The 10,946-nt window shown below is 54.4% G+C and overlaps 2 protein-coding genes across 2 annotated transcripts in view; both read left to right on the top strand.

Annotated features, from left to right (window-relative positions):
• Positions 1-2,822: 2,822 nt before the first annotated feature.
• Positions 2,823-3,710, top strand: ETH_00028325 (uncharacterized protein; the record flags this gene model as incomplete). Its single annotated transcript, XM_013377098.1, has 1 exon — positions 2,823-3,710. One exon carries the CDS (start codon positions 2,823-2,825, stop codon positions 3,708-3,710), a length of 888 nt encoding a protein of 295 aa, XP_013232552.1.
• A 1,701-nt stretch (positions 3,711-5,411) lies between these two features.
• Positions 5,412-10,946, top strand: part of ETH_00028320 (uncharacterized protein) — a gene marked incomplete at both ends in the record, with an annotated part of 8,794 nt that continues 3,259 nt past the window's right edge. Inside the window, 6 exons of the mRNA XM_013377097.1 lie at positions 5,412-6,794; positions 7,142-7,298; positions 7,699-7,946; positions 8,726-8,830; positions 9,018-9,263; positions 9,754-10,946. Coding sequence (XP_013232551.1) covers positions 5,412-6,794; positions 7,142-7,298; positions 7,699-7,946; positions 8,726-8,830; positions 9,018-9,263; positions 9,754-10,946 — 3,332 coding nt within the window. The remainder of the gene's footprint in view (positions 6,795-7,141; positions 7,299-7,698; positions 7,947-8,725; positions 8,831-9,017; positions 9,264-9,753) is intronic.

Below are 10,946 nucleotides of genomic sequence, written 5' to 3'. Positions count from 1 at the left end.
CCTGGGGGCCCCCCATGGGGCCCCTGGGTGGACCCCCTTGGGGGCCCCCCATTGTACCTCCTGGAGCTCCCTGGAAGCTTCCTTGGGGGCCCCCCATGCCGGGTCTTGGGCCCTGGGGGCCTCCCATGGGGCCCCCCTGGGGACCTCCCATATTGCCCATGGGGCCCATTCTTGGGGGCCCACCGGGGCCTCCCATAGGGGGGCCCCCAGGTCTTTGCTGGGGGTTCATGGGGCCCCCCATACCCTGGGGGCCCCCCTGGGGCTGCTGCATGGGCCTGCCGGGGGGGCCCCTGGGGCCCCCTGGCTGGTCTTGGGGCCCCCGGAACTGAGGGGGGGCCCCCTGCTGCTGCGGCTGCTGCATGGCGGTTTGAATGTGCTGCTGCAGCACAGAGCGGAGAGCAGGGCTGGGAGGAGAGTGGGGAGGTGCGGCGGGAAGCCGCGAGGGTTTAGGGTTTAGGGTTTAGGGTTTAGGGTTTGGCGGTCGTCGGGTGGCTCGACGCAGCGCGAGTCTGTCTGCAGGCCTTCCTCGGGCTTTTGAGATGAAAAAGGATTACTTTGAGTCTTTTGAAATATATTAAATCATAAAAGGGAATTAAACTCACTTTTCAAGGCCAAAAAGATCGAGCCTAGGCTGCGCAGCAGCAGATTGCCCAGGTAGCGGCAGCAGCAGCAGCAGCAGCAGGCCAGCAGCAGCAGGTGTAGAGGCTCTTGGAAGCGCTCTTTAGAGAACTTCTGGGTTTTATTTGAATATTTTAAACTTATCTCAAAGAATAAAAGGGAAATAGCGGAGAAAAATAGACAAAAGGCAGCAGCAGCAGCAGGAAGGCCATTGGCTTCTGGCTGCTCAGCTGCAGCGCCGACTGCAGCGGGCAGCAGCAGCAGCAGCAGCAGCAGCCGGCCTTGGCTCGACGCAGCTCCCCAGCCCCTTTTGCCCTCCATTTTAATTTGTTAAATGGTTTTTCTCCTTTTAATTCAATTATTTTCAAGAAAACTCCCAAATCCACGCCCCTACACTCACTGCAGCAGCAGCAGCAGCAGCTGCACACGGCCGCTGTTCGGCTGCGCTCGCAGCAGATTTCAGGTGTATGTACAACCAACTCCCTGCTGCTGCTGCTGCTGCTGCTGCTGCTGCTGCTGCTCCGCCTCTTCGAGGCTTGTGTCTAAAGATCAAGCAGACGCTGCTGCTGCTACTGCCGTTGTTGCTGCTGCTGCCTTCACTGCGGCGTGTAGATCTTGCAGCAGCACGAGCCGCTGCAGCAGCAGCAGCAGCAGAACTAGCGCCAGCAGCAGCGGCAGGAATAAGCTTTTTTGCCTTGCGTAAAGCTGCTTCAGTTTTTCTGAGATTTCCTGTTTCTGCATCACCCTGCTGCTGCTGCTGCCGCTGATGTTTGTGCTATTGTTGCTGCTGCTGCCCTAGTTGCTGCTGTTGCTGCTGCTGCTGCTGCTGCTGCACTTTTTGCTGCTGCTCTTGCCACTGCTGCGGCTGCCTTAGCCGCTGCCTTTGTTGCTGTGGTTGCTGTTGCTGCTGCTGGTGCCTTCGCTGCTGCTGTTGCTGCTGCTGTTAACACTCTTGCTGCTGCAATTGCCTTTCCTGCTGCCGCTGCTGCTGCTGCTCTTGCTGCCGCTCTCTTCTTCCATAGAACGTAAAATTTAGCCGCGACTGCAGTCCTTATTTTGCTGCTGCTGCTGCTGCTGCAGCAGAGATTTGGGAGAGCACATCCTTTTTAACATTTATTATTTTTTATTATTTTGTCTTTTTGATTCATTTAATTTCAATTAATTATTTTCGTCTTTTTACTCAGCAGCAAAGGCAGCCAAGGCAGCAGCAGCGGCAGCAGCAATAGCGACAGCAAACTGCAGCAGCAGCAGCAATAGCAGCAACTGCAGCAGGAACGAACCGCAGCAGCAACAGCAACAACACACACCGCAGCAGCAGCAGCAGCAGCAGCAGCGAGTAGCAGCAGCAGCGGGAGGCCCCTAAGAATCTACATTAAGTGTATGTGCTGAAATATATTTCAATTTCAAGATATTCATTTTTAAACTTTTATGCTTTTTGCTTGTTTCAAAATTGGAAACCTTGAAACATTTAATGCATTTATATTACACTTAATTTGCTGCTTCGCGTGAGTTGCTGCGCTGGAGCTGTACGTACACCGCAGGAAAGCGAAAGAAAGAAATAAGCGGCCGCCGCTTCGGGTGAACGTACACCTCAGGCTGCAGCCGCCGTGGAACGCAGGGGCGCTCATTTCGCGTTTATTTCTCAAACAAATGGGAATTAAATGAATTAAATGATTATTTAATTCAAAGTTGAGCATTTGCCCCCTCGTTTAACGCCAGAAGAACCGGGGGCCCCCGCCGGCTCGCCTGCGGTGGCCGGGCAGCAGCTGGGATGCAATTGGGGGCCTCCTTGCGGTTTGAATTGTTTGTTAAGCGAATAAATTGGTTGAATTAATTAAAAAAGAGTTATTGTTTCAGTTTTAAATTTGTTTCTGCGGCTCAAACTGCAGCAACGGTCATCCCTGGCCCGCCGCGGCGCCGCAGCCCTTCAGGTGTATGTGCAGCTGTCGGGGTGTACGCCGAGCTCTCCGGCGGAATTCAGCGGCTCCAGAGAAACGCATTTGGCATTTTTGCTGCAGTTGGGTCGAAGTTGCTGCAGCAGAAGCGCGGCAGCAGCAGCAGCAGCAGCAGCAGCAGCAGCCCCGTTGGCGGGCCTGGGTGGGGGTCATCGTTTTGCGGCGAAAACTGGGTGTTTTTCCGCGATTTTTCGTGTTTTGGGTTTTAAATTGTAATTTATTTCTTAATAGTCTCAAAAATCCGCGAAAATGCCAATAGATCCTTCCAAATGGCTCACTCAGCGGCACAAACACCCCAGAATTGGCCCGGCCTATCAAGCCACCATACCTGCGCTGCAGGGGGCGCCTTTCCCGCAGGTGCCTTTGCGCTGGCTGGGCGAAGCAGCAGCAGCAGAGACGCCAGCAGCAGCAGCAGCAGCGGCAGGGGCTGCTGCTGGGACGCCCGCAGACGCAGCCGCCAGGGGAGCGGCCGCCAGAAACAGCAAAACGGCGGCAGCAGCAGCAGCAGCAGCAAACAGAAACAGCAACACCCCCAGCTGCCGGCCAGTCACCCGTAAGATGAGGGCCTCAGCAGCAAAGGGTATGGACCCCGCCAGCGACCTGCAGCAGCAGCAGCAGCAGCAGCTAGCAGCAGCAGATGTTACTTTTGCTGCTAGTTTATTTGCTGATGCTGCTAGGGAAATGAAGGAGGGTGAAGAAGGGCTCCCCAGGGAGACTTTTTCTGCTGCGCCGCCCGGCAGCAGCAACAGCAGCAGCAGCAGTGCAGCAGCAGAAGCAGCAGCACGGCACGCCGATGCTGCTGACTACCTGCTACAGAGCATTTCTGTGGCGGAAGCAGCAGCAGCAGAAGAAGCAGCAACAGCAGCGGCGGCAGAAGCAGCAACAGCAGCAGCAGCTGCTGAGGCAGCAACAGCAGCAGCAGCAGCACAAGCAGCAGCAGCAGAAGCCGCAGCAGCAGAAGCTGCAGCAGCAGAAGCTGCAGCAGCAGCAGCAGCTAGCGGACCTCTCGCTGCACTCGCAGCAACCTGTTTGCTGCCACCTCTTGGGAAGCACCCATTGACAGAAGACGACAGCAGCAGCACCAGCAGCAGCAGCAGCAACAGCAGCAGCAGCAAAAAGGCTAAACTGGAAGAATAACGAAATATGCAAACTAGCCTTTGGGTTTAAATTGCATTTCTTGATTAAAGAAAACTTTCTTTATGAACAAAAAAGAAAAATAAAAGTTGTTTTTGTTTGCTGCAGAGCAACGGAATAAGAAAACTTGAAATAAAATAAATCAAAAAATAAAGATGAAAAAACAAATATATTTAGATAAATAAATATAAATAAAATAAATGAATTAATTAAATAATTAAAATGAAACAAATGCAATTCTAAATAATTTAGAAATAAATCCAAATTAACCAAAAGCCCTAAAGCTGGCAAATATGGAAAAAGTGTAAAAAGACAAAAAGCAAATATTCCGCAGAAGCCACCAAGAGCCAAGAAGGAAAAATAAGCAAATAAAGATATTTGTAGGCAGCAGCAGCAGCAGCAGTAGTAGCAGCAGCAGCAGTAGCAGCAGTAGCAGCAGCAGTAGCAGCAGCAGCAGCAGCAGAGGGGTGTTTGCTGCCAGTGAGCGACTTAATTGGTACATTTTATTTTCGCTTTTGGGCGCTCTGCGCATGCCCTGGGGGGCTGGGGGGAGGGAATAAATGTGTTGGCATTATTTCCATTATTGTCATTATTATCGTTCTTTTTGCGATTAAAAAGTAAAAGAATGGTTTAACTGGATAAATAAAAGAGAATAAAAGAAAAAGAATCGAAAAACTGGAAAAAAGAAGAAAGCAGAAGCCCCCGTTGGTGCTGAGGTGGACGTACACCTGGCGTGTTTGCCTCCCAAGCGAACCCAATGGAATATTTCGTTGAAATTAAATTAAAAAACAACAAATTAACAAAATAAAAGAAGAAAAAGACAAAAAAGGAAAAGATTACAGCGAAGGGAGGCCCTAGGAGGCCTCGCCTCTGGGGCCCCCAGGGGGGCCCCCGGGGGCCCCCAGGGGGGCCCCACGCTGCTACAAGGTCTTTTTGTATTATTATTTCGCCATTTGTTTGCTCCTTTTCAACTTGGAATGCAAAATAAAATATATTTTCAACTTTTAGATCCATTTAAGCTTTGTTTTTGCTTCTATCGGCTGCGTTTCAGAATCCCCCACGGTCGCGAGGTGTATGTACACCTCAGCTGCTGCTCGCTGGCCCTCTCGAGCTGCTGCTGCAGCTGCGAGCCCAGTAATTAAATCCAATTAAATAAATGTATTTTAATTAGTATTTTATTTTTTAAATTGAAGAACAAAGATTAATTTAAAATATCTATATTTAAAGCTGCGAGCAGCAAGATACTAACAGATTCCAGCAGCAGCAGCAGCAGCAGCAACAGCAATAGCAGAACACCCCACACAAAGGGCAACAGCAGCAGCAGAACGCCCCCATCAAAGAGCAGCAGCAGCAACAGAACGTTCCATCCAAAGATCAGCAGCTGCAGCTGAGCATTCCACTTGAAGAGCAGCAGCAGCAGCAGCAACAGGAGCAGCGGCTAACACCCAGCTCAAGTAGCGCGCGCCTGCAGCAGCAAGAACCGACTCAAAGGCAGCAGCAGCAGCAGCTGCAACCGAGGCAGCAGCTGCAGCAGCAGCAGCGGCAGTGTCTCCGTTTTCCTTCCGCCTTCGCCTCCCCACCTGCTGGCCTGCTGCTTCCAAATCAGAATAAATAAATAAATAAGTAAATAAATAAATAAATAAATAATCAAATAATAAATAAATAAATAAATAAATAAAACAGTTGAATTATTTCAAGAGGAGAATGCAAGCAGCACTGGCATTCGAAAGGGTGTGGGTGAGGCTGCTTCCAAATCCGCTGCAGCGGCAGCAGCTGCTGCAGCAGCAGCTGCAGGAGCAGCAGCGGCAGGAGTTGCAGCAGCAGCAGAAGCTGCAGCAGCAGCAGGAGCTGCAGCAGGAGCTGCAGCAGCAGCAGCAGGAATGTGCCTACTCCCCCGAGCTGTACGCTGGGCAGCACTGCGTGTGCCTGAAGCGGCTCGCTGCTGCTGCTGCTGCTGCTGGCACAGCTGCTGCTGCTGCTGCTGCATGCCCCTTCGGGTGCAGGTTTGTTGCTGCTGAAGCAGCAGCAACAGAGACCAAAGAAGACATTGCTGCGCTGCTGCAGGAGCTGCTGCCTTCTGGATTTCGGACAAATTACAAAATTTACATCAGACAAAAAAGCAGCAGCAGCAGCAGCCGCAGCAGCAGCAGCAGCTCCAATCACGGGAGGCCCCCTCAGGCTTTGGGAGCCCCTCAGGGGGCCCCTCAGGGGCCCCCTCAGGCTTTGGGGAAACCCCAGGGGGCCCCTCAGGGTTTAGGGACCTCTCAGGGTTTAGGGTTTGGGGGCCCTCAGGGTTTGGGGGCCCCTGAGGCCTTGGGGGCCCCCCCGGGGGCCCCTATGGGGGCCCCTGGGGGGGCCCCTAGGGGGGCCCCTGTGGGGCGCCCCTGGTGTGGAGTTTGCGCGTGGGGGCCCCCTGTGCTGCTGCAGGAGGGTTTGCTGCTGCGTTGCTGCGGGCTGGAAGGAGACAGTTTGTTGGATATTGTCTCCTTTGGCTGGGACTTGAGCAGCAGCACGCAGCAGCTAATTTGCTTCTTGAAAGCCCTCACAAATCCCCGCGTGCTGCTGCTGCAGCAGCTGCCAGACTCCCAGGATGCTGCTGCTGCTGTCGATGACCTTCTCGGGCCCCTGCTGCAGCAGCGCCGAGCGGCAGAAGCTGCTGCTGCTGCTGCTGCAGCGGCTGCTGCAGCGCAGGCCGGCGAGGCAGGCGAGGGGGAAGCGGCGGAAGCAGCAGCAGAAGCAGCAGCAGCAGGAGCTGTTGCTGCTGCTGCTGCTGCTCCGGACAGTCAGACGAGACGCAAGGCCCTCCCGCGTTCTGCCGCAGCAGCAGCAACAGCAGGAGCAGCAGCAGCAGGTCGGCAGCAGCGCAGCAACAGGCGGAAGCAGCGAGGAACAAAGAAAGGAAGGGAACCCTCGCCCTCCTCTTGCTGCCGCAGCAGCTCAGCAGTAGCAGCAGCAGCAGGGGACCCCGCAGACTGCTGCTGGTTCTTCGGAACGGAGCAGCAGCAGCAGCAGCAGCGGGAGCTCGAGCAGCAATGGTTGATGCTGCAGCAACCGCTGCTGCCTTCGCCCATAGCGCCCAAGCCCCAGGTGCTGCTACTGCTGCTGCTGCTGCTGTTGCTGCTGCTGCTGTTGCTGCTGTTGCTGTTGCTGCTGTTGCTGTTGCTGCTGTTGCTGCTGCTGCTGCTGCTTGTAGCGAAGCCACTGAGCTGCTGCTGCTCCGGTCCGTCTCCTTATAGGCGGAGCTGCCCTGACTTGCCTCGTGTCTCCTCCGCTGCTGCTGCTGTAGCTGCTGCTGCTGCTGCTGCTGTAGCTGCTGCTGCTGCTGCTGCTGTAGCTGCTGCTGCTGCCGGGAGCTGCCCTGACTCGCCTCTCAACTTGCGTCACCTCCGCTGCTGCTGTTGCTGTTGCTGCTGCTGCTGCTGCTGCTGCTGCAGTTGCTGCGGTTCTTGCGTCTGTACAGCGGGGGCCTTCCCCGCGGCGGCGCTGAGGTGTATGGACACCTGCTGTGGCTGGAGGCGGAGACACTGGAGAGACACTGGCTTTGTGTTGCTGCTACAGAAAAGGGATTCATTGTTGCTTCCAAAAGACCAAGTGCTGCTGCTGCTGCTGCTGCTGAAGCTGTTGCTGCAGCTGTTGCTGCTGCTGCTGCTGCTGGTGCTTCTGCTGGCGGTGCTGCTGGTGACGGTATTTCTATTGCTGCTGCTGCTGCTGCTTTTGGCGTTGTTGCCACTGCTGCTGCTGCTGATGGCAGTACTGCCGCTGCTGCCGCTGTTGGATTTGCTGTTGCTGCTGCGGTTGGCTGCTGCTGCAGATGCTGCTGCTGCAGATATCCTTTTACTGTTTTGCTGCTGCTATTGCGGTTGGAGTTGCCGTTTTCCTCGCCCTGCTGCTGCTGGAGCTTCTGCGGTGCTATTTCTTGCTGCGCTGCTGCTGCTGCTGCCACTTGCTGGTGACGTGCGCTGCTGCTGCTGCTGCTTCGTGTGCGCCTCAGCGGGTGCAGCAGAAGCAGCAGCAGCAGATGCTGCTGCCTACTACCCTTGCATTCCTGTCAGCAAGGCTTTCCCGCTGCAGCAGCTGGTTGCGCCTGACGGCCGCTGCCTGCCTTTCTCTGCTACTGCTGCAGCAGCAGCAGCAGCAGGAGCAGCACCGACAGCAGCAACAGCAGCAGCAGCAAACGCCTTCGTCTTTGACACTCTTGCCGATTTATTTTGCGCCTATTCTCCAGGCTTTGCTGAAAAGGTAAACCGCCGCATCAGAGGCCTCTCGGGGGCCCCTAGGGGGCCCCAGGGGGCCCCCAAAGGGGTTTCAAAGGTGCCCCCCTTGGAGCCTTAGGGGCCCCCAGGGGGCCCCTAGGGGCCCCCTAGGGGCCCCACAAGGAACTCTAGGGGCCCCTCAGGGGCGTCAAAGGGCCGCCGAGGGCCCCTTAGGGGTCCCCAACGGGACTCCAGGGGCCCAGGGGCCCCCTGGGGCCCCCAAGGGGCCTTTGGGGGCCCCCAAGGGGCCCCCGAGGGGCCTTTGGGGGCCCCCAGGGGGCCCCCAAGGGGCCCCCAAGGGTCAAGAAGGTACAGACTTTATCTGTACTGAATGTTTATATTTGTGGTTGGCATTTGAGGAGTTGAAGAGATTTTATTTGATTATTGATTTGTTTAAAATTATTTATTACTTGCAACTAATTGTTTACTATTATTTATTTATTTATTTTATTTGTTTTATTTATTTTGTTTGTTTTATTTATTTTGTTTGTTTATTTTTTATTATTATTTCTTTATTGTGTCTTAATTGGTTTATTGCTTCAAATTCATCTTTATTTGGTATTTGTTTAAAATTTATTTTTTTAATTTTTTCACCGACTAGTTCATTTATTTATTTCTTTATTATCCATTATTCATTTATTTCAACCATTTTAATTTATTTTAATTTATTTTAATCAATTTAAATTAACTTAAATTAAATTTATTTTATTTTAATTAAATTTAACTTTTGTTAATTTAATGTTTTTATTTTATTTGCTGCTGCAGCTGCCAAGTTTGGCTGTCTCCTCGTCTTCTGTGGATTTGCCGCTGCATGCGCTACCCTCTTTGCTGCCAGAAGTGTCTCCTTTTGCTGCAACAGCAGCAGCAGCAGTGAGTTTGAGTTTGAACTTATTTTTGGAATAAACAATTTAATTAATTTCTTGAAGCAAATACTTTAATTAATTCTTAATTAATTATTTCAGCTGCTGGCTCTGTTGTCCAGAGACGGTGACGCAGCAGAAACAAAAAAAGCAGCAGCAAACTCCACTTGCTGCTGCTGCTGCTGCTGCTGCTGCAGGAAGCTGATGGCGAGGCTTCAGAGGGGGCTGGAGAGGCTCTTGGGGGCGTGTCTCCCGCATCAGCAGCAGATGCAGAAGCAGAAGCAGCAGCGGAAGCAGCAGCAGCAGCAGCTGCTGCTGCTGCAGCTTTGGCAGGCGGCAGCTGCTGCAGCAGGCTGTGGGCAGCAGAAGCAGCAGCTCTAATGAGGGGCCCCCATCCTTCAGATTTTGGTGATCGGATTGCTGCTGAAAAGGCAGCAGCAAAGGTAAGCATTAAAGAACTTCAGAAGCACTTAAGGGGCCCCCTAGTGGCCCCCAAGGGGCCCCCAAAAGGTCCCCAAAAGGCCCTCTAGGGGCCCCCAAGGGGCCCTCGGGGGGCCCCAAGGGGCCCTCAGGGGGGCCCCAAGGGGCCCTTGGGAGACCCCCAAGGGCAAGGGGCCCCTAAGGGGCTATGGAGGGGCCCCTTTGGGGCCCCGTTGTTGCCTTCTGCTTTCGACGCATCTTTGGGCTTCTTTTTATTTTTGCTGCCGCACTTGCTGCTGTTGCAGCAGCGCTTGCTGCTGCTGCTGCAGCACTTGCTGCTGCTACTGCAGCACTTGCTGCTGCTGCTGCTGTTTGTCTTTTTGTCGATGTTTGTTGCATAGCCAACCCCAGATTTGCGGGAGCCGTTCCCAAAGCTTGTCATTTGTTCTTGCTGCTGTTGCTGCTACTGCTGCTGCTGCTGCTGCTGCCGTTGTTGCTGCTGCTGCTGCTCAGTTGTCCACAGAGTTTCGGCAAGCAGCACTGGAAGGAGCCCTGGCGCTGCGGGAGGGGCGGCTTTCCCCTGTTATGGTGCCTGCTGCTGCAAGTGCAGCAGCAGCAGCAGCAGGAGCAACAGCAGCAAGACCAACAGCAGCAACAGCTCGAGCGGTGTATGTACGCAACAACATTTTGTTTATAGCTGACAGAGAGCCTGTGGAGCGCAGCAGCAAAGTTACAGTTTCCAGCCGCGTGGAGGCAGCAGCAGCAGCAGCAGCAGCAGAATCAGCAACGGCTGCTGCTGCTGCCGCGGATGCTGCTGCTGTTCGTGAGACGCTGCGTAAAGTTGCTGAGACATGTGAAATGGCTCGGCTTTGTGAGGATGAAGGCGTGTCTGCCGCAGCAGCAGCAGCAGCTGCTGCTGCTGTTACAGCAGTTGCTGCTCCGGAAGCAGCAACAGCAGCAACAGCAGCAGCAGCAGCAGCAGCATCAGGTCCCTCCTGGCCCCTGGCAGTCACCGTAGACTTTGCTGGCTGCCGCGTGCTGTGTATGGCGCTGCCTGAGGAGGCCCCGCTGCTGTCTTGCTGCTGCAGATCAGCAGCAGCAACAGCAGCAGCAAATGCAGCAGCAACAGCAGCCAGCGGCAAACGAGAAGCAGCAGCAGAAGCAGCAGCGTCGCAGCAGCAGCAGCAAAGAGAAGACAGGTCAAAGATAGACGCTGCTCTCGCTCGAATACTGGGTGTCAGGCGAGGCACCCATAGCAGCAGCAGCAGCAGCAGCAGCAGCAACGCCGCTGCTGCTGGCCGTCTGATGCCTGTTGATCTGATGGCCTCCCCGTTCGGTCTTGGGGAGACACCTGCGGAGCTTGCTGCTGCTGCTGCTGCTGCTTGTGCCCGCCTGGGGGCCAAGGGCCGCGGTGAGGAGGCGATTGCTGCTGCAGTTGCTGCTGCTGCTGCAGCCACTGACGAGCTAGCAGCAGCAGCAGCAGCAGCAGGCCTCACGAAGCACAAACCTCATGCAACGTGCCCAGATGTTAGGCCCGAGCTGCTGCGAGCCTTCTTAACCTTCCATTCCAACCAGCAGCAGCAGCAGCAGCAGCAGCAGCAGGTAGACAAGGGCCATTCCACAGAGGCTGGGGCCTTGGAGGCTGAGCTGCAGCAGAGGCTGGCTGAAGCCTTTAAAGAATACCGCAGCAGCAGCAGCAGTCCGAG

Source organism: Eimeria tenella, genomic scaffold (genome assembly GCF_000499545.2).
Source record: "Eimeria tenella Houghton genomic scaffold, Eth_scaff46, whole genome shotgun sequence".
In the NCBI taxonomy this organism is placed as follows: domain Eukaryota; phylum Apicomplexa; class Conoidasida; order Eucoccidiorida; family Eimeriidae; genus Eimeria; species Eimeria tenella.
This window is presented reverse-complemented; position numbering and strand designations above follow the sequence as displayed.